We start from the raw sequence: 27,405 nt of genomic DNA, 5'->3' as shown, positions 1-27,405 counted from the left end.
CTGAGAATATTAAAATTTGGTCACATACATGTAAATAATTTTCCAGTGAAGTTTGGCTCACATGGTGATTTATTCAGAAATATGTTGCCACGGACGTCACTTTTCACTCTATTTTGCCGAAAACTACTCTCCGTATAATCTCTTAGGAAGGCCTTATGGACTGGCTAATTTGAAATACTTGTCTAAGCATTCAAATTTTGAAAAAACACTAGTTGATTGGAATCCTGTTGTTATTAGATGAATGTTACAGGGTCTTTCCGTACGTGTGTAACTATGCACCAGCAAACTCCATGAAAAATGGTAACTGTGATAATACTTAGTCACATCGTTTTTTTCTTGGTGTCCAAAGATTATCATAAACAAGACCAAAAACATTGTATGCAGTTACTGGTGCAGCAATTTACCTGTTTTATAATTTTGATTAGAAAAAAGCAAACAAGTAAACACATGTACACAGTCAAACACCTGTGTTGAAGGAAAAAAAGTGACAATTGCAGAGTCATACAGCTAGGAATTTGGTTAATACCTGGCCAAAGATATTTCGGTGCCGTATGAATTATTTAGTGCCAGGCTTATTTGGTACCAACCTCTTACTTGATGAAATCGTCCCAATGACGGTGCTTCAGTAATCTTTTGTATGATGCAGAGTGTACGTGTTGTTAGCCTGGCGTCCAGTCTATCGTGGTCTTGGTGGACTCTCTTCGGGGCTGAAATATTTTCCCCCGCCCAGCTCAACTAGCTGTTCGGTAGTGGTTTTGTCATACACGTAGGAGGCTTGCACGTGGGCCTAGTTGTTGTCGGGCGGTAGAGAGCTCCTGTAGCCCCGAAGAGAGTTCGGCCGCCCCAACCATGATACACTGGATACCAGGCTATCATGTCGTGTGTGTCGTGTACGCTAATTTTTTTTGGGAAGAAAAATTGGTTACGCTTGAACTATTTATCACAATCATCCTTGTATCACAACTGGAATTTTTTCAGACGTCACAGTCACGTCAGGGGAGCACTTCACGTGCCTCTCTTCTTCTGTATTTTCTCTTTTTTGACTCGTTTGGTTGGAAACAAACGAAAGAAAACTAAAACATTATGACAGGATTTCAACTGTGTTGTGTCGTCGCAATCTGCTGCGTTTTTGGCATCGCTGCGCAACCAGGTGAGTAAGGACAACAATAATCTAGTGCTACATGTTTTTAGTTGGAATTCAAAAACTCAATTACTAAATAGTGTTGTTTTGTTTTTCTTTCTTTTCTTTTTATAAAACGATGATGCATCTCGTTACACTAGCTATACAGGACCATGCCTGCGAGGGGCAAACCTTGCAGCTGTCCTGCTCCGTGGGACAGACGCTCCTGATCGAGAATGCCAACTACGGTCGAACGTCCGCTCACCATACCTGCGGCTATGATTCGAGTACAGGCTGTCAAGCACCCAATAGCCTGTCCACCATGAGGGAGCGCTGTGATGGTTTTCAGCTGTGCTGCGTTACAGCAGATGACCAGGTCTTCGGTGACCCTTGTAGCGGTGTCCCCAAGTACTTAGAAGTGACATACCGTTGTCAAGGTTAGCCAAAGCTACAGTTACTGTTGAAATTTGAACATTTCAATGTATACCATGGATGGTCAAACATCTCAATTTTGTCTTCATCATTTGATAAGATATAAAAGGCTTTTAGACCAACACACAAATTACCATTGCTCTTTAAATTGCTAGGAAAGGGATTTTGTAATTGCACACCTTTCTGATCTATATATTTCTGCTTTCTTTGTCATAGATTGAACAGCCTAAAATGTCCTGTACCTTTTATTGAAGCCGGAGGCAAAATACACACGAGTTTTATTCATTTGCTAGTCTTCTTTTTTAGTTATTCAACCTCCCCTGTACATATCTACTTCCAGACACAACAGCCGAAATTAGGTGCGGCCCTGAATGGTACAGCCACGGGTCCAAATGCTACCGAGTATTCGACAATTGGGTGACATACGAAGGAGCAAAAGGTATCTGCGCATGCCACTACTCCCGCCTGGCTCTCCCCAAAGACCAGACGACCAACAACTTCCTTGTCGAACTGCGGAACTGTCTCCACCCCGGCTTGGAGACCTGGATCGGACTGAACGATGTGGAAGAACATGGAAACTTCGTGTGGGAGGATGGAGAACCACTGGGAAGTTTCAACGACTGGGGACCCGGGCAACCCTACCGCGGTGGTGCAGGCTGTGTTCGCATTAGGAATGCCGCGTACTGGAACGGCCTTAATACGTGGGACGATGTAGATTGTTCTCATAGACATGGCGTGATCTGTGAAACAGGTATGGTAGCAAGATTTTTTATCAGTGTTTGTGTGTAAACCTCAGTATCAATATGTTAGGTATTACAAAGACCTAAATCTTGATCTTGAAAAGCAGATTTTGTTGACTTCTTCAATTTCAGTTACACTCTGACTTCCACTGAGGCTTACTGGTGAACAATATTTTTAATGTGATACAATTCAAGTCTGTTTGAAGTTTCTTGTACAGTGAATTTATATATTATTGATTAAGGAACAAAGAGTACAGCAGCTAGAAGATTGTGTTTTTGTTCTTCACACAGACACATTCCAGCGTGACTGTGATGATCCTCCAGCACCAGAACACGTCCTCCTCCCGCCTCGGTGCAGCTGCTTCTCCCTCCAATGGAACAGCCAGTGTACCTATGAATGTCTCCCAGGATTCCATGGGGTTTCTGGGGATGTCGTCAGGACCTGCGATGCACAAGGCAACTGGACGGGATCGGATCTAGTGTGTAAAGGTTAGGTACAAAACGCACGCATACACACACACAAACACACACACACACACACACACACTCATAACTCACACACACGCACACACACACACACACACACACACACACACACACACACCAATCACATACATACCAATCACACACACACCAATCACACATACATTTACAATGTTTAACATGCAAGCACACACACAAACACAGGCACACGCACATATACAAAATCACACAAACACACACACACACACACACACAACCACACAGCACGCACATATACACGCATACACACACACACACACACACAGCAGTTATTTTCTGCATCGTTACTGATTGTAACATCAGTTTTATATCATGGTTTGTATGGTAATTAACAGCCTATTAATTCAGCTCCCTTATTGTTTTTCAATTAGAAATTTGGAAAAATTGTTGGTATTTTTCTGCCATTACTCCCTTATCAATCAACAATTCTTTCCTTTGTTGTCACTGCTAACAGCCTATCGGTATTTGAATAGTTTTCTGTTGTTAATACATGTACATACATTGTACATGCAAATGATTGGGCCATATTTTTTCTCTTCATGCTAGCTTTAAGCTCGTTTTTTTATGCTAAACGTCTGATCTAGATCTCCTTGATACGCAGAGATACAGTCGTGGTCAGCTTGGGGCTCCTGGTCCAACTGTAGCGTCGGCTGTGGACTGGGTCGGCAGACGAGAGATCGCGAGTGTCCCAACCAACCGGACAGCTTCTGCCACGGGAATTCCAGAGATGTTCAGCTGTGCTACGCAGTTCAACTCTGCACAGGTCAGTTCTTCACATATCTACAGATGTCTTCTTTGCAAATAAACATAAAGTTAATAGCCCCATAATTGTACATTGTACAAAGTTGCTGTTGCTAAATAACAAACATCGATCTACCTTACCTAAATACATAGAACCATTCCCTTTTAGAACTGTCAGTAATGAGAGCTAAATGTTAGCAAGAGCAACTTTGTATGTATCTGTTGCCATACGTTGTATCCACTACAACTGTCATACCATAAAGTTCTTCTTCTATTTACTCATTTCCCATCAGTATTTCTCTGACATGTTCTACGGTATTGTAAAGCTTGCTTTGTATTTTGCTACAGGAGCAACATTCCAATTTGTCGATGTAAGTATAATTATCTCTTTTTTGTAAGGAATATTCTAATCTGCTCCACGACTTGGTAAATGGCATCCTATCTAAGAATTCGTTCTAGGAATAAACAATATTCCCTATATTGTAATAATTATATTGTAAATGGTGGTTTTGTAACAAAATATCATAGGATATGACGATACATTGAACAATGAAATTGTGTGAAACATTGTATTGATTTCACTGTTGTATCTCTATAGTTGTAGAAGTCGTTACAAAAGTAAGTTTGGTGTTCCAACAAGTTTATGACGCTTCATGTACTTATGTCATGCCCCGACACAATTTCTTTCTATATACTATTAGGTCAATACATATGTCTCGTACCTCCATGCTATAAAAACAGGAAAATGATGAGTTTAGATTATCAACATAATATGTGGCTATATGGTAGCCGTCTCGATGTGTTAACTGTGCTAGACCAATGTACTTGAACTAGCTCGTAGTCTTGTACCTTACAACGCTTTGCAATAAGTGTTGACATTGAAATGGAATTTTAGGGGTTGCTGAACCCGACAGACGACCCAAACGGCACACACACGTGGCTGGAGGCGAGGAGACTACAGACAGCGGAACCGGAGGCCATTCTGCCGCGTTACAATGTTACGTACTTATTGCGTTACAATAGGAGCACCTTATTATTGGAAGTCGAAGGTATGTTTCACATCCAGTACTAGGTTTACTAAGGAATTTTCTATATAAAACTACTCATCAACTACTACTTTTACTACTTCTACTACCACTACTACTACATGTTCTACTACTTCGATTGTAAATACCAAGCATAATTGAACTACACTATAGACTATGTACTTGTTTGAGATGATGTAACTGAGGATGTTTTTTTTAACTGACTAAGCTGCTTACTAACAATTTTTATTCCTAAGAAGGTTAGTCCTAAACAATAGCTTTCCACTAAAATTGTGCAACCTTGAAACATGTATGTACATGAGGCATAGTGTACAACAAATACATTTGTGTATAACAACAAGCTTCTTTAATTGTTTATTTCCACAAAGGTAATTTTCTCAGTTTATATTCCCTTTTTAATATTAGGTGGTGGATTTGACATCGCTGTATCAGCCTACCTTCGTCATGTCGGTCAGCTTTCTGACAAACATGCGGTATTTGTCATTGTTTATAGACACTACCTTTAAGTTTAAAATTATGTTGTGATATGTATTTTCTCATGACATTGTAACTAACGATACGACATGTTTCCCTTATCATTCTAGACAACCTTAGCGTTTGATTTTGTTTCAGTAATGCTTCTTATGGCAATGATACTACATGTGGGTCGTCCGTATCATTCTATACATTCTTGATGAGGGATTTTGCTTCAGTAACGTTTTTTGACATTATTACTGGCGATACTAGCTCTATCGTTTTAGACAGACAATATTGTTTTTTGCTATCCCAGAACATGTCCGTGACGATTGAGTACGTGTTCTCCTGGTTCAACTCGACGCTGAGCGGACTGACCGACGGCTGGGTCCCGGCCCCTGACAGCCTGGTCTCGCCGCCGCCGCTGGCGTTTGGCACCACGGTACGTCAGGCCGCTGCCGTGGACGGCGAGGCGTCATCGAGGTGGCTGAACGAGGAAGGACTGGTCGTGTACAAAATGACGTAAGTTGGGGTATTACACGCACGTTTGTAGCTAACAACAACTATGGCAATTTAGTATATTCTCATGTACGTAGTAAACTCAAGTTTTGTTGCAAGATGGAACTATCAATATCATGATGTCTAGTACTTAGTCTGTGAGTGTGATGTTTACACCATGCTGCTTACACAACAAACTGCTCACACCATGCTGCTTACACTATGCTACTCACACTTTTCTGCTTGAATTTTCTACGTACACTGCTTATGTACATTGTAATATGCTGCTTACACTATGCCGCTTACACCATGCTACGTACACCATGCTGCTTACACTATGCTGCTCACGCTATACTGCATGTAATTACCTCCATGAAATGTGTCATGGAGGTTATATTTTCAGTTGCGTTTATCTGTCCGTCCGTCCGTCCGTCCGTCCGTCTGTCTGTTGGTCAACAAGATAACTCAAGAACGCCTGGATGGATTGGTTTCATACTTGGTGTGTTGGTAGGGTGTGACGAAAACTGGAAATGATGAGATTTTTGTCCCCCTAGTGGCTTCCCTTGGTACTGCAGCGCAACTTCCGGTTTTGATATCTCGCGATCTGGACATGCTAGGGTCATGAAATTTTGATGGAAGGTAGCTCTCGTGCTTGGGAAGAAGTCATATGAGTTTGGGCCCCCTAGCGGCTTGTTCTGGAACTGCAGGGCACTTTCTGGCGAAATGTTTAAAAGCCAATAAGTCCAGACAGGAACAACATATTTGCATTATTTTTGGTGTGTAGGTAGCTGAGAGAGAGATGTACATAATTAAATGTAAATTATGCAAATGAGGACTTTATTTGCATAATTAATGAGGAAATTCTACAATTACAGTGTTTTACATTATACTATGTAACCTATGGCAGGCGGAACTTCAACAGATACTAATTATGCAAATGATGACCTAATTTGCATAATTAATGTGAAAATTCTATGATTTCGTAATGGTGAATGATGAGAATGTCATACTTGGGACATCTGTAAGTTAATCAAAAGTTAACATACATCACGATGCATATATCATGTTAATGCAGAGGTCATTTGAACAATTAAAGAAGAAATTTACATTTACATATCAAGATCATATTTCATGGAGGTATGAGATCTCGGAATTCTAGTTACGCTATGCTACTTACTCTATGCTGCTTACACTATGCTAATTCACCATGTTGCTTAAGCTATGCTTTTTACACTATGCTGCTTACAGTTGTAGCCACTTTTATTGTTTTAGGCGGAAGTTCAAGGTGTCGTGTTCAGTATCGCTGAAGAACTACCCGTTCGACACCCAGACCTGCGTTGTGCAGCTGCGCGGATGTAAGTTATAATGGACTCCACGAGGCAATCTTTGCATAAGTTTTTTTTTTTTTCGTAAGATCCAAAGGCCATCTTGTGTAGGTCAGGTGACATCTTAAAACTCAACATTTCTCCCCCATTTAAAGATTTAGTATCATAATCCTTACTGGTAACAAGTCATGGTACTCATTCATGTACATCATGGATCCACTTTCCTACCTCTAGGAATACGCAGTTTGTGTATTCTGTGCATGAAAATAGGTTGTAATATCTCTTCATCAGGGCCTTAGCTTCGGATCATGGATTGTACAATCCGTGCATGTTTTTCCGTGTATGTTTTTCTATGAGAATTCCTAAAATTGCATTGAAATACATTGTACAATACCTGTATATACATATGTATTGTAAAATATGTATTGTGTTATAAGACCACAGGGCAACACTGCAGATATGAACTCAAACAAAGCTGTATCGTTAACACAGACGGTGGAGCTAGACTGCGGCTTCTGCCACTGGATGACGTCACGTTGGCCGCGATCAAGACAGACGCGACGGAAGTTGTGTCTCAGTTTGAGCTGACTGGAGTGGAGATCCAGGGCGCCTTCCACTCCTTCATGTCCAACACTAAAGGTGATGGTATTATCATGGAGAGAGATTTAACTATAAGTACATTCTTTGTGTTGAAACCAAGTAAAGTCCTTCCTCATTACATCCATGGCCAGATGCTAATATGCGTTTTATATGACTATTTAGTGATTTGCTATATTTCGACATTCGTCAAAGCCATGCCATGTTCAAATACATGATGGCAATATGGCATGCAAAGAGACATTGCCTTTGACTTAATGGTCATGGCTGTGAGCTGTAAGAGCTAGAAAAGAAGTTGAAGATTTTGATTTTATAATGAGACGAATAGGACATGTTTGGTCATTAACTATTAGTGCAGTGCATTGATTATCACCACGAGTGGTTACTTATTGCTTTAATCAAATGATATTTCTAAAATTCTGAATGAGACAAATTAAACATTATTCACCTTCACTTATAACTATCTCCACAAAATATTACATATTGATTTTATCAATTGATTACAGGTTGCATCTTCTTCAAGAAGACTTGTGATTACGACATCGACAGGTGTCTGTTTGGACGTTACGAGTCTTGTGACGCAAGCGAGGAATGTGGACAGTGCCGGAGGACAGTAGGAACATGCCGGTCGGAGTTAGACGATTGCCGCCACTATCACTCAGGTCAGTCGTTCTGGATGAGAAAGCAACGATTAAAAATTTAACATCCTTTGTCAACCATACTTCATCTCTGGCCTGGCATCCATCCTAAAAATTCTGGCTCTAGTTGTGTCCTCTGGTCGCTTCTACGCAGAAAGATGCTGTAGAGATCCGGAAGCGATCAAAAGGAGTGAATTGAGCTAGTAAAATTAAAAATAGCGTGGATTCCAGGCAACTTTATCTCTCACGTATCCTTTGATAACATGTAGTTCTTTGTTAATTTGGAGTATTATGGAAGATCTATACAATTCTTCTCCGCCTCTGATAATGTTATGGGATCAGATAAGCTGAGTTTGAGCGTCATAGTAGATCATATGGTATGCCAAACATACAGCGATATACCTATCACACACAGCATGCAACGTTCTTTTACACAAGAAAACAGTTACTCAAGCAGATTTTGAAAGTTGCCTAAAGTTGCTTGATTCGGATGTGATTTCTTGTGCAGCTTATAACCTGAATGTCTAACATTTGACGCAAAACGTTGCCTTGTTTTTCTTCCTATATGAAGATTCCAACGGCTACACCACGATAGACGTCCTGGTGCACCTGCGTCGGCGGCTGATGAGCTCCGTACTGCGGGTGTTCCTGCCGTCTGTAACGGTGGTCGTGTCGGCCTACCTGCAGCTGTGGATGCCGCTGCGCCTGTCTGACATCACAGGCAGGTTCAGCCTGGCCGTCACCACGTACCTGGCCATGATCTACCAGAGCAGCAGCGTGCGGATGCCGTGGGTAAGGGCTGTATTGTATTCAGAACAGTACTTTAACTAAAGCCAGGCTAGCTTGGGCACGACTCTGGATAGTCCACGAGTATCCAGAACCATGCCTATGGCAAATCAGCGTTCCTGGACACACGGAGACTACCCAAAACCGTATCTGATCCAAAATCTTAATTCAAGCATAGAACCAGGCATTGTAAACTACATTTGTTTTACTTCATGTTTGGCTTGAAACGTGTGTAAAGCACAAGACTAACAGGAATAAATTTATCCTTTACAGATATCAGAAGCCAGAGCAGTAGACATCTGGTTCGGAGGATGCCAGGCTCTCATCACGCTGATGATGTTGGAGACAGGACTGGTCCATTTTATCTACTCCCGTCGCCTGAAGAAGGTATCAGAACTAAACTAAGGTCTTTCTATTGGGTTGAATGACATCGAAATAGACACACTACTGCAAAAATATGTGAATTACAAAGATATTGACAGATATTTTAATCGTTTTGAATGTTTTTTTTTTCATTGCCATCTATCTGTTATCTTTGGTAAATAATAACATATTAACATATTGCTGATGGTAGCTTCTTGATATATTCGACGATGTTGACGATGTTTTCTAACCTTTTCTTTGGTAAATGATAACATATTGCTGTTAGTTTCATCCTATTACAGTCAACGTTGAAATTTTACATACCCGTTTTGCGGATTATTACATCTATAATGTTAATTTTCTGTCCCTAAAGTTTACAGTTGAAACATCCCGTTATGTCTGTTACCCACAGGAGGAGAAGAAGGTCCGGAAGCAGCAGGAGAACCCTCCGATCAGGATCCCCCGCCCGGGGTACTCCACCGCCCCTGCCAGCAGCCTGGAGGAGCTGTTCGGCCGCCGCTGTCCCGAGGGTGCTCTCCGAGTCAGCGCCTTCGATAGAATCAGCAGGCCGTTCAAGATCCCCAGGCCGAAGCTGAAGGACCCGGGGAACATTATGTGGCACCGCCTGCCGGACCAGAAGTGGATCGTCATCCCCCGGCCCGAGGACAAAGACGAGGCGGATAGTCCGGAACCGGCGGCGCCAAAGGACAAGGGGCAGAAGAAGGCCAGCAAGCTTAAGAAGTCCAGCAAGAAGGCCAAGAAGGAAGAGCGGCGATCTAAGACCCAGCGTCCTGAGTCGATCCCGCTGCAGAAGTTGGACCAGGAGTCCTCGGAAATGAACCTGAGGAGACGGCGGCAGCCAGTCCGTAACCCGAGCGAAGATCTGGTGCGCGTCGGGTGGGAGCTGGCCGCAGGAGGAGGCTGGAAGTCCGTGTACGGCACCGAGGAGATGGCGGACGACATCGCCAAGACCTGCAAGCCCATCCCCAGGGCCAAGTCCGTATACCAGCTCCGCGGAGTGTGCGATCCGGACAGTCCGGTGGTCACGGTCCCGATTCCCGCGGAGTTTACTTCGTACGCCTTCCCCCCTTCCATCATCGACCCGGAGGAAGAGGCAGAGAAGCTGGAGAAGATAGAGGCTGTGACGGCCAGGATTGACCGGGTGGCCAGGATTGTGTTTCCTGTCGTCTTTGTGGCTTTCTGTATTGGCTTTTTTCTCCACTTTTACTATATTTACTAGGCCATGCTATTTGCCTGCCGAAGATCGTTTAGGCTAGGTATGTGCTGCTACGTTCGTATAGTTTTGTTAATGACAGTCCGAAACATGTGTGACGACCAGGATTGACAGGGTGTGTTCCTGTTATCTTTGTGGCTTTCTGTATCGGAACTTTTTTCGTACTTTTACTATATCATACAATACTTTACAATATTATACTATACTAAACTTTACTATAATAGTATACTATACTATACTGTGCTAAACTACTTTAATAGTACACTACACTATTTATGGCCATACCTATCGCCTATAGACGGTCGTTCTTGGTTGTTTTTAATTAATATATGTTCTTATCGTTTATTGAGTGTCAATTTCAAATGACCTGCTTTGTTTACACGACAAAAGTTGCATGCTATCATAAGGAATGCCTACTGATAACAGCTTTAAAATTTATATTATGTACAATTACAAATGTGTGATTTTATTAATAGACAGATGTGTGCCATTATACATACTTACCAAATAGAACACTTACAGCAATGTTAGCCAGGTAGGGTTAAGAGATAGTTGTTTACTGCCATGTACACTTTGTCTCGGCTTGAATTAAAGAAGGTTCCTGTACCTTAAGTGCTTGGTTATGGTAAACAAATGTTCTTGCCTGGCTTGTCATTAAGAAGAAACCCTTATAGTGGGTAGGGAAAGACCTAAACTTGTCTTGTGTTAGTTTTCGTAAAAAAAGGGGGGAGGGGGCGAAACCAGTTATCATTTTGTGTATAGTTCTATTAATCTTCTAACATAATATGTTTAACTATTAAATGACTATGGCATTGGGTACTGCATATGTGATTTTATTGCCTTTGACTTGAAAGAAGGTTTATTATAATATGTGAATCATAATAAAAGGATAGCATGTTTCTGTTGACATTGTTGACATTTTTGCATCATGATGTCACCTGCTTTGAGTAAAATAGACTTTATTGATCTCACTCACATACATCACATTTTAACTCACTCACACTCACCTATGTGATTAAATATGGGACTTAGTGTAAAAGTGTCACTGGCCCTTTTCTGCCTTAAATAAAGCTTACACTAACTCCAATCACTCAAAACATTAGAGTATGGAATAATGATTACAAGAAAAAGGCGGACAGAATAGTAAATAAGATGATTACATGACGTCTCGTATTGGCCTTGCATAGGGCCTACCATTATAGCCAGTTGGATCTGTAGTATAGAGTTTTACATCGTGTCTAGTTTTGTCGTATTAGTCGGAAGAAATCAAGCAGAGTCAATTTCATTTAAAGTGCCTTCTTCTATGACCCTGAAATAGATATGGTATACTGGGAATCGGTGACACGGAAACCCCCATGCAGTGCGAAATCATATCCAAAATGAGGTGTAAGGTAATATTTTGATGATCGATTTTGACTTTACAAATCTTGTATTCGAATGTGGGTACGGAGTAAAGAGCCTGTTCCATAATGTTGTAATTATGCACCAGCCAATGAAAACTCCATGACGCCGGGGGAATAGCATTCATATATTTGGTGGAACTGATAACCATAGCTGTAACTTATATCATTTTATGGCTGAAGTCAATCATAAACATAAATAAAACCCTGGAATCATAATGTTTTACCTGTTAGTCCCTTTAACAAACAAACGAACAAACAAACACTCAAACACCTGTGTTGCTGTCGAGTCATACGCCAGGGTGGTTAGGTTAATACCTGGCTAAGTCTTTAATAAAGACATTTGCACGCCGCATGAATTATTCAGTACCAGACATATTCGGTATTAAGCTTCTTCTTCATTCTTCTTTTGTGTTCGGAGTGCTTGTATCGTTAGTCTGGTGCCCAGTCAATCGTAGTTTTGGCGGGTTGTCTTTGGGGCTGTAGTATTGCCCCCTCCCCCTCCCGCCTAGCTCAACTTGCGCCCTGTAGGAGTTTGATTGGGTGGCACATGCTAATTGAACTTCAACGGGTACCAAGTTGAGTAAGCCGGAAGAGAGCCTGCCCAAACCACGACAGACTGGACACCAGGCTAGCGTGTCGTGTGTGCTATCAATAAAGTGGTGACCTTAATTACGCTAATTGCCTAGGTGTGGAATATTTATCACAACCATCGGTGTGTTACAACAGAAATTTTGTTCGGAGTGTGTGCAGCTAGGTCTGGGTTGGAGCGGTCTTGGTTTCAGCGACGGTGGGAAGTTCCAAGATGAGTTGGTCTGTCATCTGCAGCCTTCTTGTCTGCCTTCTCTGCGTTTTCTCACCGGTTTCCAACGGTGTGTGGTCTCGTTGTTAGCATGACATGGTATCAAAGTTGAGACTATCTAATGAGGGTCGTAAAAATGTAGCACATGTAGATTGGTCAGTTAAATGGGAAGCTTGCTTGTACCGACACTTGAAGTTTTCTACTTTTGTAGTATTTGTAACTTAGATCATATCAAAAAATTGTACGTCATCTAATTCTCTTTATTGTTTGATGTGGTCTACCTATACAAATGATGTTGGCTTACCACGGTTGTAGGGTCGTATCTAGAATTTCTTGCAATGTTGACGAAGCTTCACATTATACTTGTTCATGTAATTTCACACAGTAATGTTGTACATCACGAATTACCAATTTTGCATTACTACTGTCACCATGAATTTTTTTTGAAAGTTATGTTTTTGTCAGCATTCGTGTATGTATGTATGTGTGTGTGTGTGTGTATGTGTGTGTGTGTGTGTGTGCGCGCGCGCGTGTGTGTGTTTGTGTGGTTTTTCCGTCCGAATGTCCGTCTGTCAACTCGATAACTCAAGAGGGCTTGACAAAACCTCAAAATGATATCATGGTACTGCAGCGGAACCTTCGGTTTCGATATCTTATGATCTGGACTGGGTAGATCATGTTACATGTACGGTAACGAATTTTTGTCGGTAGGTAGCTTCTGTTCTCGGCCGGGAAGAGGGTGACACGATTTTAATGCCCATCTTGTTCTAAAACTCCAAAATTTGATATATATTCAAAAGCCAGGAAACCAAAAGCAACACATAAACATATCTAGACCTTAACTCAATCCCACATTGTTCACTCAAACCGGTTTACAATTAAATAAATGTGTACAGATGCCAACGGTAAACCAGCCTTTTTCAAGACATTATGATCCTTTTTTTACATGTTATCGTTTCTATTGCCTTTTGCTGTTTTCTTATTTGCTAGTTTGGTACATGTTGTTGTTTTATTATAAGTTTTTGTTCAGTGAGCAATTAAACGGTTGTTTTCCCGCCAAACGTGATACAGCATCCTATCTAGTGTTTTACCAAGGCAGGGACCCGCTTGGCGTAAAACTGTTTTTATGGGCTCGCCAAAAAAAGACTTTCGAATGACAGTTCTAGCGTATCAATAGAGGATTTACCTTTTACTTTCAGAACAAATCAGCTGCACCACACAGTCCCGACATATGGATGGAGAAGCATTTACGTAAGCCAACAGCCATCAGTACTGTATTTCACTTATTCCTGAGAATTTAGTAAAACATCAGAATGAGAAGCCACGATAACGATGCAGTATAAGAATGGTATTGTTTCAAAAGAATTTGTCCACCATCCTCATTACACTGTTATGGCCCTTGCGATATATTAATATATTTTTTTTACTGATGTTAGTGCAAAAACACAATTTCTTCGCGTCTGGAATCTCACTTTATCTGTTCTCTGCCCCACCACAGAGTGGTCTGCCCTGCTGGCTGTGCGGATTTGAGATGGGCGACTGTCTGGGGTACTGCCATTTACACAGACGTAAGTGTGATCAACGCTGTTTTTAATAGTAGTCTCCAATTACAGTGTTGTCACTAAATCATTTATTCCTTCATTTTGATGCCTCTATTCCTCTACAAGGACTCCGGTATCTGTCGTGCCGCTATCCATGACGGCAGAATCCCGGCCACGGGCGGAGAAGTCACGGTCTACAAACTCCCTGGGCAATCCTCGTACCAAGGTTCCAACCAGCACGGAGTCAGCACCGCTGCGTTAGTAACATGTGGTCCTTACACATTGTACATAGAAAGCCGATGAGTTTGCTTTGTAGCAAGATATACCATGGAAACATAGTGTATAAATGGTTTCTATTTATATTATCAGTATGAGAGTTCCCTATATTTGTAACATGCTTGATAAGAAATGGTATTTGTTTTTCAGGTATGGCTATTGGGGCGGTTCTTTTGCCTTCTCACAAAGTAAGTAAGAAGCTTAATGTTTTACAAAGAATTTTGTTGTTAACAGACTGTTGGGAAACTTTCGATGTGTTGATATATTTTGGACACAATACGTGTGTAGAAATATCTAGTTCATGCTAACATCGTGTTCTATTCTGCAGATCCTTTAAGATCAAAATAATTAAAATAGTACAAAGTACAATGGGTCCTTTGCTTTTGGCCTGTACAATAACATGACGTGTAGACATGTAGTATTTACTTAACATTTGAAATCGGATTTTGTAAGGTGCAATATCATGGTGTTCACAGGTGGTCACATTGTGTTCACAGGTGGTCACATTGTGTTCACAGGTGGTCACATTGTGTTCACAGGTGGTTACATGTCGATATTCGTTGAAACTAAAACCTTATTTGAAGCATAAAGCTTCAATATACCGCTCCTATGCCTTTCTTGTGAGCAACAAAAATGTTCTATGTTGTTTGTCCTCTCGTGATGAAAGAAACGTATTTGAAACATCAATAAAGACGGTCATTAATAGTCTGTGTGCAAAAAGCCGCATTTCGCACAAAATGGTGCATTCTATACGCATAACAACAAAAATGCATTCGTGCAATTTTTGAAATTCTGTCAAAGCATTCATGCAATACTAATACAAATATGAAGATAAAGACTAAGTGGCCGTAAAACCTATAGCTTCAGTACACCGTGAATCAGTAACACCTAGCTTCAGTACACCGTGAATCAGTAACACCTAGCTTCAGTACACCGTGAATCAGTAACACCTAGCTTCAGTACACCGTGAATCAGTAACACCTAGCTTCAGTACACCGTGAATCAGTAACACCTAGCTTCAGTACAAGGTGGACCAGTAGCACCTAGCTTCAGTACACCGTGAATCAGTAACACCTAGCTTCAGTACAAGGTGGACCAGTAGCACCTAGCTTTAGTACACAGTGAACCAGTAACACCTTCCATAACTTGACTTCTTTTAGCTGGTTCTGCGAACGCGGGCTCAGACTGGCCGGTATGCAAGGGCTGTACCTAATTGCTTCCAAAGAATGTTCCTGTGAAACCATATAACAAACCTGGGTTTTAGATCAGCCATATACATTGTAGCTGTGATTAAAGCTGTACAGATATGTATATAAAAATGAAACAAATACAAACAAACGTCACCATTCACCAACGTTTTTACTTGTTCTCTCTAATACAATTATCTACTAGTTTGCTGAGAATGTGATATTTACAATGTTGTAGAGACATGCACTAGTGTGCCGTCGGTCGCGGGAAATAATGACGTTGGGATTAACGCATCTTCCATTCATCATGCCTGCTCTACGGAGAAAGCGCTTTTAAACTCTCAAGTCGGGAATAGCGCTGTGGAAACCAGATGGGCAGGAGCTTGGTGTGCTCGCGAGAACAATACTGACCAGTGGCTTCAGGTAGGATGAAACCATTAAACTAGAGAATACTATGTTAGGTCAATGTAGATACTGAGAATTTTTAGCTTAGCATATCTGTATAGCAGGCATATCACCTTGTAGCTGGTTATACTGCACAGAACGAGTTGTCAGACCCACCCCTTCGCACATCTCGCTGCAAGCATTGTTTAGCTATTTAGTAAGAGTGCCCCTACTGTGATTGGTGGGAATGTTCCACTCTACTCCTCTAGCTCACCTCCATGACTAAAATTAACTGGCAAAAGTGATTATATTTTGACAACGTAGCTGACGAAAGAACACGCACCATATATGACCTTCATGGGCCTAGGCGTGTTAATTCTATAATGTCACAATTATAATCTATTAATAATTATGTTTTGTACATAATGTTTCTTTTGAATATGATATCCTACCAGTACTTAATGCGTTTAACAACTGAAGTCTGACGTCTTTTTGATTCCCAAATAGACCTTGTAAGGTTGCAAAACATGTTCAACAATACCTCCGCTCTAGGAGAACGCTTTGTTTCTAATTTAGTGACCAGATTTTTATGATATTGCTATGGGCATTATCTTTAATTTTCTTTTCCTGTATTACGTTTATTTATCGTCGAATTAAGGTTGACCTGAAGTCACCCACCGTAGTATCAGGTGTCATCACACAAGGGAGAGACGACATGGACCAATGGGTAACAAGGTATAAGCTACAATATAGCTGTGATGGCAGCAACTGGAACACTTACTCTGAAGAAGGACAAGACAAGGTGATGTACTAGAACAGCCTTTCCACATTACCCATTGGTACTGAAAGTGAACGTTGCAAAATGCATTACCTTGCAATATGCCCTTTTCTTTCTGAAATAAGTATTCTTTTGTGGATTTGATAGCTAACAGCACCTGACGTTACAACATGTGTTTACCGTCTCTACAAATACTTCTAGAAAATATTATGATTAGGTATACAAATTTTCTGTTCTCAAATCAAAAGGAGTTCGATGGCAACAGCGACACGCAAAGCCAAATCTGGCATTTCCTAGATCCACCTGTATCAGCTCGCTTCGTCCGGTTCCGCCCTTCGGACTGGCACATCCATATCAGCATGAGAATGGAGGTTCTCCGGTGTGCAGACGGTAGGACAACACGGGAATTCTATCTAAGTTATTGATCATGGACATGGGCTTGTACATGAACCTTTTTGACTGATGATCTTCTCTTTTCAAATTAGATAATATTGAATCCGTGACATTTAGATATGATTTCCACATGTAAATGCTATACTTATACAAATGGCTTTAACATTTAAATAATCTATGCTTAGTGGCATTAAACTTTATCAAGAGCTCCACGATCTCCTACCTTCGCCAAATGATGTTACCCTTTTATGACCGTGAATGTTTTTTATTTGTTTATTTTTTTCTTTTACATGAATTAGCTTATCATATTCTTCACCTAACGACAGTCTTATGTTACCAAAAAAGCTATTCTAGACTCTCCTCAGAAATTATGCAATGAGTACAAATGCTACCAAAAGCATGTCAATGGGAATTCTCATCATTAACTAATATTGAATCATGTCATTTTAGTAAAGATAATTTGAATCAGACCCGTGTTTGCATAATTGGTATCCGTTGATATTACACCTGCCATAGATTACATAGAATTTCATTAACTAAACAATTTAAGACCTCGTTAGTATAATTTGTGTAAAGCTTTGGCTAAGCTTCCTCCATTCCCAAAGTCATGAAAATCCATGACTCAATCGTTCTATGACTTTTTCTCATATAAAAAATTTAACAAAAACTCCCCCTCACAGTTGTATAACAAAATACTACTGAATGAACAAAACTTACACTACTATTTTTCGGAGACGAAGAGCAACCGAAATATCAAGAAAATCATATCATGCCCCCCACCCCCACCCAACATGAGAAAAAATGCCAACGTTTCTTTACATCTTGTGACGCAGAGATACAGTCGTGGTCAGCTTGGGGCTCCTGGTCCAACTGTAGCGTCGGCTGTGGGTTTGGTCAGCAGACCAGAGAGCGCGAGTGTCTCAACCTGCCAGAGGGCTGTGGGGATTATCAATGCCCTGGGCAGTCCGGAGATACTCGGCTGTGCTATGAAGTTCAACTCTGTTCAGGTCAGTTCTTCACAGACACGTATCCTCTTTGCAAATAAACATAAAATTTATTGCACGGCAATGGTATTAAGGATGGAATGTTTTGCTATATAGCAATCATATTATGTTACCTTCCTTAAGAATAAATACATAGTTACCTAATGTATAATAATCTTTTCATTCCAACCAGTATACGAAGAGCAATGCATGTATTTTATGTTCCTCTTTTCAATTAAGCTAAGAACTGTGACATGTTTAAAAATAAAGCTGTTTTTATATTTCTACAGGAGACATGGGCTTCCAATATGTCGATGTAAGTATAATTAAAATAATCCTGAAATTTATACATGTAATCCTATTTGAGATTTCCATTATTAAACTAGTTCTAGGGATGGAAAGGAAACCTTTCATTTTTGCCAAGAGATAATACACACTATTTATACATATTTAATTAAGATCTATAGCTTAAAGAGGTACTAAAATGTAAACTGTAGTTACATCCCAATAGCATGAAAGATGTAACCATATATTGTTATGTTAAGACTTTGTGAAAACATTTAATTTACTTTTATCAAATCAAAGTGAAATATCAATACTTGTATACCTAAAAAATTCCCCGTTATGTTGTATTTAAAAAACGTTAGCATGTAAATTAAATTTCAGGGGTTACTGAACCCGACAGAGGACCCAAACGGCACACGCACGTGGCTGGAGGCGAGGAGACTACAGTCAGCGGGTCCGGAGTCCATTCTGCCGAGTTACAATAGGAGCACATTGTTACTGGGAACGGAAGGTATGTTTCACATCCAGTACTAGGTTAACTAAGAAATTTTCTGAATATAATTACTTATCAATTACTACTACTACTACTACTACTACTACTTCTACTACTACTACTACTACTACTACCACTACCACTACTACTACTTCTACTACTACTATTACTACTACCACTACTACTACTACTACTTTTTTTTCAAAACAGCCCGGCCCGGATCCGGTTTGGAAATGTGACCTCATCATGAGCACATGAGCAATGTTAAATAATTGTTATATTACCTAGCAAAAAGAATTACTTCGATTGTAAATACAAAGGATAATAGATTGAGTACATATCTAAGAGGATGTATTTTAACTGAGCACGTTGTGTAACCAGTATTTTATTCCTACAAAAAGGTAGTAAATACAAATGTACAGTTGTTAATTACAACAAGCTTCTTTAATTGCTTATTTACCCAAAGATAATTTTCTCACAGGTTTGTATTCCCTTTTCATACTAGGTGGTGGATTTGACATCGCTGTATCAGCCTACCTTCGCCATGTCGGTCAGCTTTCCGACAAACATGCGGTATTGGTCATTGCTTATTGGCACTATATTTAAGTTTAAAAGTATGATGTGATATGAATGACTGCTTTATCTCTAGATAACCTTTGTTTCATGACATTGTTACTATATTGTAACGATATAGGGTCTCCTGAATCATTCTAGACAACCCTTGGTGTTGGATTTCGTCCTGTATTTTCTCATGACATTGTAACTAACGATACGACATGTATGTTACCTTTATCATTCTAGACAACCTAGTTAGCGTTTGATTTTGTTTCAGTAATGCTTCTTATGACACTTACTAATGATACTACAAGTGGGTCGTCCGTATCATTCTAGACATTCTTGATGAGGGATTTTACTTTAGTAACGTTTAATGACATCATTACTGGCGATACTAGCTCTAGCGTTCTATATTAGTGCTTGCTTTTGCTTTAGTGGCTTCTGATGTCATTGTAACTAACGATGATACATGAAAATTAACTTTATCATTCATATATGACAACCTTGATCTTGAATTTTGCTTCAGTAGCCTCTCTTGACATTGTAATTAACGATACTAGGACCCATGTATCATTCTAGACATCCGCGGTGTTGGATTTTGCTTCAGGATCTCATGCGATTTACACTAAAGGTAAGTTGTCTTACATTCCTTCTAACATTTTTCGGTAGTATGGTCGTGACTTATGCCCGTTGTTTCTCGCCATCCTAGAACATGTCCGTGACGATTGAGTACGTGTTCTCCTGGTTCAACACGACGCTGAGCGGACTGACTGACGGCTGGGTCCCGGCCCCTGACAGCCTGGTCTCGCCGCCGCCGCTGGCGTTTGGCACCACGGTACGTAAGGCCGCTGCCGTGGACGGCGGGGCGTCATCGAGGTGGCTGAACGAGGAAGGACTGGTCGTGTACAAAATGACGTAAGTTGGGGTGTTACATGTACGTTTGTAGCTAACAACAACAATGGCAATTTAGCATATTCTCATGTAGTAAACTCAAGTTTTGTTGCAAGATGGAATTATCAATATCATGATGCATACTTACACTGTGATGTTGACACCATGCTGCTTACACAATAAACTGCTTACACCATGCTGCTTACACTATGCTACTCACACTTTGCTGCTTGAACTCTCAACGTACACTGCTTATAATATGCTGCTTACACCATGCCGCTGACACTATGCTACTTACACCATGCTGCTTACACTATGCTAATTTACCATGTTGCTTAAGCTATGCTTTTTACACTATGCTGCTTACAGTTGTAGCTACTTTTATTGTTTTAGGCGAAAGTTCAAGGTGTCGTGTTCAGTATCGCTGAAGAACTACCCGTTCGACACCCAGACCTGCGTTGTGCAGCTGCGCGGATGTAAGTTATAATCGACTCCTCGAGGCAATCTTATTGCATAAGTTTGTTTCTGTAAGATTTAAAGGCCATCTTGTGTAGAACGGGTGACATCTTAAAACTCAACATGTCTCCCCCATTAAAAAATTTAGTATTATAAGACTTACTGGTAACAAGTAGGGCATTCATTCTTGCACATCATGGGTCCACTTTCCGGCCTCAAGGAATACACAGTTTGCGTATTCTGTGCATGAAAATAGGTTGTAATATCTCTTCATCAGGGCCTAAGCTTTGGATCATGGACTGTACAATCCCTGTATGTTTTTCTATTAGAATTCTTAAAATTGTATTATAAAATATGTATTGTGTTATAAGACCACAGGGAAACACTGCAGCAATGAACTCAAACAAAGCTGTATCGTTAACACAGACGGTGGAGCTAGACTGCGGCTTCTGCCACTGGATGACGTCACGTTGGCCGCGATCAAGACAGACGCGACGGAAGTTGTGTCTCAGTTTGAGCTGACTGGAGTGGAGATCCAGGGCGCCTTCCACTCCTTCATGTCCAACACTAAAGGTGATGGTATTATCATGGAGAGAGATTTAACTATAAGTATATTTTTTGTGTTGAAACCAAGTAAAGTCCTTCCTCATTACATCCATGGCCAGATGCTAATATGCGTTTTATATGATTATTCAGTGATTTGCTATATTTCGACATTCGTCAAAGCCATGCCATGTTCAAATACATGATGGCAATATGGCATGCAAAGAGACATTGCCTTTGACTTAATGGTCATGGCTGTGAGCTGTAAGAGCTAGAAAAGAAGTTGAAGATGTTGATTTTATAATGAGACGAATAGGACATGTTTGGTCATTAACTATTAGTGCAGTGCATTGATTATCATCACGAGTGGTTACTTATTTCTTTAATCAAATGATATTTCTAAAATTCTGAATGAGACAAATGAAACATTATTCACCCTCACTTATAATAAGTATCTCCGCAAAATATTACATATTGATTTTATCTATTGATTACAGGTTGCATCTTCTTCAAGAAGACTTGTGATTACGACATCGACAGGTGTCTGTTTGGGCGTTACGAGTCTTGTGACACGAGCGAGGAATGTCGACAGTGCCGGAGGACAGTAGGAACATGCCGGTCGGAGTTAGACGATTGCCGCAACTATCACTCAGGTCAGTCTTTCTTGATCTTCTCTTTCTTCGAGTAAAACACAACTAAAATTCAAAATCAATTGACAACCACACATCGTGTATAGCCTCTATCTTGTCACTAACACGCAGAATACGTCTGCAAGATAAGGGATGAAAATAATGAGCTAAAATAGCATGGCCACCTCACGTGTTACTTCATCGACGTAAAACGTTCCCTTGTTTTTCTTCCTATATGAAGATTCCAACGGCTACACCACGATAGACGTCCTGGTGCACCTGCGTCGGCGGCTGATGAGCTCCGTACTGCGGGTGTTCCTGCCGTCTGTCACGGTGGTCGTGTCGGCCTACCTGCAGCTGTGGATGCCGCTGCGCCTGTCTGACATCACAGGCAGGTTCAGCCTGGCTGTCACCACGTACCTGGCCATGATCTATCAGAGCAGCAGCGTGCGGATGCCGTGGGTAAGGGCTGTGTTGTATTCAGAACAGTACTTTAACTAAAGCCAGGCTTTGGCACGACTCTGGATAGTCCACGAGTATCCAGAACCATGCCTATGGCAAATCAGCGTTCCTGGACACACGGAGACTACCCAAAAACGTATCTGATCCAAAATCTTAATCTAAGTATAGAACTAGGCATGGTAAACTACATTCGTTTTACTTCATGTTTGGCTTGAAACGTGTGTAAAGCACATGACTAACAGGAATAAATTTATCCTTTACAGATATCAGAAGCCAGAGCAGTAGACATCTGGTTCGGAGGATGCCAGGCTCTCATCACGCTGATGATGTTAGAGACAGGACTGGTCCATTTTATCTACTCCAGTCGCCTGAAGAAGGTATCAGAACTAAACTAAGGCCTTTCTATTGGATTGAATGAAATCGAAATAGACACACTGCAAAAATATGTGAATTACAAAGATATTGACAGATATTTTAATCGTTTTGAATGTTTTTTTTTCATTGCCATCTATCTGTTATCTTTGGTAAATAATAACATATTAGCATATTGCTGATGGTAGCTTCTTGATATATTCGACGATGTTGACGATGTTTTCTAACCTTTTCTTTGGTAAATGATAACATATTTCTGTTAGTTTCATCCTATAACAGTCAACGTTGAAATTTTACCAACCCGTTTTGCGGATTATTACATCTATAATGTTTATTTTCTGTCCCTAAAGTTTACAGTTGAAACATCCCGTTATGTCTGTTACCCACAGGAGGAGAAGAAGGTCCGGAAGCAGCAGGAGAACCCTCCGATCAGGATCCCCCGCCCGGGGTACTCCACCGCCCCTGCCAGCAGCCTGGAGGAGCTGTTCGGCCGCCGCTGTCCCGAGGGTGCTGTCCGAGTCAGCGCCTTCGATAGAATCAGCAGGCCGTTCAAGATCCCCAGGCCGAAGCTGAAGGACCCGGGGAACATCATGTGGCACCGCCTGCCGGACCAGAAGTGGATCGTCATCCCACGGCCCGAGGACAAAGACGCGGCGGATAGTCCGGAACCGGCGGCGCCAAAGGACAAGGGGCAGAAGAAGGCCAACAAGCTTAAGAAGTCCAACAAGAAGGCCAAGAAGGAAGATCGGCGATCTAAGACCCAGCGTCCTGAGTCGATCGCGCTGCAGAAGTTGGACCGGGAGTCATCGGAAATGAACCTGAGAAGACGGCGGCAGCCAGTCCGTAACCCCGGCGAAGATCTGGTGCGCGTCGGGTGGGAGCTGGCCGCAGAAGGAGGCTGGAAGTCCGTGTACGGCACGGAAGAGATGGCGGACGACATCGCCAAGTCCTGCAAACCCATCCCCAGGGCCAATACCGAATACCGGCTCCGCGGAGTGTGCGATCCGGACAGCCCGGTGGTCACGGTCCCGATACCCGCGGAGTTTACTTCGTACGCCTTCCCCCCATCCATCATCGACCCGGAGGAAGAGGCAGAGAAGCTGGAGAAGATAGAGGCTGTGACGGCCAGGATTGACCGTGTGGCCAGGATTGTGTTTCCTGTCATCTTTGTAGCCTTCTGTATTGGCTTTTCCCTCCACTTTTACTATACTTACTAGGCTATACGATTCGCTTGCACAAGATAGTCTAGATGTTTGTTTCTACATTTGTATAGTTTTGCTAATGACAGTCCGAAAAGTTGTGACCGCCAGGATTGAAAGGGTGTGTTCCTGTCATCTTTGTGGATTTCTGCATCGGAACTTCTTTTTATACTACACTACACTACACTACACTACACTACACTACACTAACTACACTACACTTCACTTCACTATACTTTACTATACTTTACTATACTATATTATACTTTACACTAATTATACTATACTGCTATACTACACTATACTTTACTATACTATACTATACTATTATATATACTACATGTACACTTTTACCATTAATAACATATGATTAGGCCATACCATTCGCCTGCAGAAGTAGGCTGTGTTTAAATGTTCGTATTTTTTGTGAGTGTACATTTCAAGTGACGTGCTTTATTTCCATGACAAAAAGTTGCATGTTGTCATTATGAATGTCTACTGATAACAGTCTGGGCATTTGTATTATAAATTACAAAGGTGTGATTTTAGACAAATGTGTGTCATTATATATACTTACTCTATAGTTACTATATATACTTATAACTACTTAATTTTAATTTTAATTTTAATTTTAATTTTAATTTTAATTTTAATTTTAATTTTAATTTTAATTTTAATTTTAATTTTAATTTTAATTTTAATTTCAATTTCAATTCTAATTCTAATTCTAATTCTAATTCTAATTCTAATTCTAATTCTAATTTTAATTTTTAAAAATTTTTTTACCTGGCTTCTCATCAAGGAGAAAGCCATATTGTGGGTAGGAAAAAAATAAATTTGTAGTCTGTTAGTTTTCGAAGAATAAAAGGAAAGCATGTTTCTGTTGACATGACTGAGTCATTGTGTTAGCTTGCTTGGACAAAATAGCCTTTTTGTTGACCTTACTCACATACACAATACAGATGTAGTAACTGTTACACCCTATCACACTCACACGTACACCCCCCCCGTGCTTACTCTGGGATTTAGTATAAAGGGGCCACGCTCAAAAATGAGTATCCCCTTTTCCTGCCGTAAATAAGGCTTAAATTAACACCTAATGATTCAAAATGTTAGAGTATGCAATAATGCAGAAAAAGACGGACCGCAAAGTAAATTATCCCATTTTAAAACGGCACTGGTATGGGTCTTGTATGACGCCTACCAATATGGTACGAGCGACCGGTTGGATATGTGGAATTTGGCCCAGTTTCACATTTTGGTTTTGTCGTCTTAATTAAAAAAAAAACAAGGTAAAGGGTGCTGGAAATCGGTAGCAATGAAAACCCCATCCTCGATATGGGAGGTATGCGAAAGCATTTGAAGGTAGCATTTCAAGTCTCATCTTGGAATGTTTTTTTTTTTAATCTTCATGCAGAATACAATTATATACAAGAGAGTAGCCAACCTATCACGATAGCAAAGACCCGTTTATAGTCATTATCTAGCCTATAGTTACGGTACTCACGTTTTCCGTTGCCATGTACGTGTGTCCTCTGTCTGAAAACATATGACCCCTAACCCCTGCGCCATTTTGTTTCCGTCTGCTGACTCCCAAGGACGTTTGACAAGTAAACGTCCTTGATCCAACCAAACGTGGACGGTTGCTTACTATTAATGTCGTGCGGTGCTATCTTGTAGGAGGTCCCCCTCCATTGTACGACTTGATTAAAAATGAATATTGCAAACTCACTTTTTTTCATGTGAATGCCCCACCTAATAACCATAATAACGCAATTATCATTATTATTTGCATTAACAATAATGGGAAATTCTCGCGGAACGTTGGGTCGGAAATGACCACCGCAATTATTCGACTTTTATAGCCCCAAGGTTTTATTAAAAACTAGTCTCCACCAGAATAACTAAGCTAACTGAATGCAATAAATTTTGGCCACACATGGCAAATGATTTGTCAACAATTTTCATTGCAATCTTTCAACTACTTACCACATTGTACTCTTGTTCTTTGGTGCTAATGAAATATTTTTTTTTTATATTACCCTTACCACTGACTCACTTTTCTGGCCAATTAAACACCCTATTTTGCCGAAGACCTAAGTCTAAGAAGGCCTGGTAGAGGCTAATCTGGAACGTCTAGTAAAGATGGAAAACACAGTTTTAAATGTTTTAATCTTTCGTGTTCTATTATTTCTGAATATATTTTTAAAATTCTAATGCCGTATCCTCACGCAATTTAGCCTTTCTACAAGTTTAGACAAAGCTTGAACTTCTGTCCTTCGACGGTCAGTTTATTAGAAAAGGACGGAGGGGAAGAGATAGGGGGCGAGTGAGTGTGTGTAAGTTAGTGTTTGACTTCCTTTGCTTGTATCGTTTGACGACGAACACAATATACTTTTTAGGCTTTTTCTCTATGGCCTTTTCTATCGTTTTTGTCAATGTAAAACCAGACAAGGTCATTTAATCGTCATTAACTTAGCACACTTCAAGGTACGAGCACAAACACTGTCAATTCAAGTCAAGCAAATTTTGCTACTTAGGGGATGGCATATTATACATAGCAAATAATTATACATAATCTACCTAGGCTTGCCAACGTTGCTGTTAAGTGTTGCATATTGCATGTGTAGATTGTTACAAATTATTAGCTCTCTGAAATTACACATTTAGTAATATTACACACTCAGATATCCAGGTCGTTATCAATAGATATGTAGAATGGTTTATTACAAGAAAGAGACAAAGTACACACAAGCCTCCTGGCAGCTATGATGGCTGAATTGCGAGGCTTATTCTAACAACATGTTGCGAACGAACTTTGTACATTCATAAAATCTAAAAATATAGTTGAATTTAAAAGCGAATATTTAAAATCGGCATACAATAAAGTTGTGTGGTAAGTGAATAAAACACAGTGTGGAATTACTACTGCTAAAACGTATGAGTAGTAAAAGTTCATGATCTAGAGTTCATTTAATCGTCTGACCAGGGCAGGGATCCCACTTGTCGTGTAGCGTTTGGTCCCGGAGGGCTGCTGGTACCTACTGGCGTTACGTAGATATTTACAACATGCAACATTTTTTTTCGTAAAAAATAACAGGTTATTTCAAATTGACAACAAAGTAAACATAACCCTGTAAATGCTGCCCTTCACAGAAACATAGAAGCAAACCCGGATACAATATTCCGTAGGGGAATGCTATGATATGATACGGCCTAGTGATCATAGTGAACATCATCTGGGCTACTTCATCGATCCCTCTGATAACAAACATTTCAGA

General features: G+C 40.6%; 1 protein-coding gene across 1 annotated transcript; it reads left to right on the top strand.

The window, feature by feature from the left end:
• Positions 1 to 1,259: 1,259 nt before the first annotated feature.
• Positions 1,260 to 10,501, top strand: LOC109470124. Its single transcript, XM_019768908.1, has 11 exons — positions 1,260 to 1,557; positions 2,034 to 2,263; positions 2,584 to 2,748; positions 3,416 to 3,577; positions 5,371 to 5,576; positions 6,825 to 6,907; positions 7,370 to 7,522; positions 7,981 to 8,136; positions 8,684 to 8,904; positions 9,172 to 9,285; positions 9,674 to 10,501. The coding sequence occupies exons 1-11, from the start codon at positions 1,260 to 1,262 to the stop codon at positions 10,499 to 10,501; spliced, it is 2,616 nt and encodes an 871-aa protein (XP_019624467.1).
• Positions 10,502 to 27,405: the final 16,904 nt, after the last annotated feature.

Source organism: Branchiostoma belcheri, unplaced genomic scaffold (genome assembly GCF_001625305.1).
Source record: "Branchiostoma belcheri isolate BF01 breed outbred unplaced genomic scaffold, Haploidv18h27 scaffold22, whole genome shotgun sequence".
Classification (NCBI taxonomy): Eukaryota; Metazoa; Chordata; class Leptocardii; order Amphioxiformes; family Branchiostomatidae; genus Branchiostoma; species Branchiostoma belcheri.
This window is presented reverse-complemented; position numbering and strand designations above follow the sequence as displayed.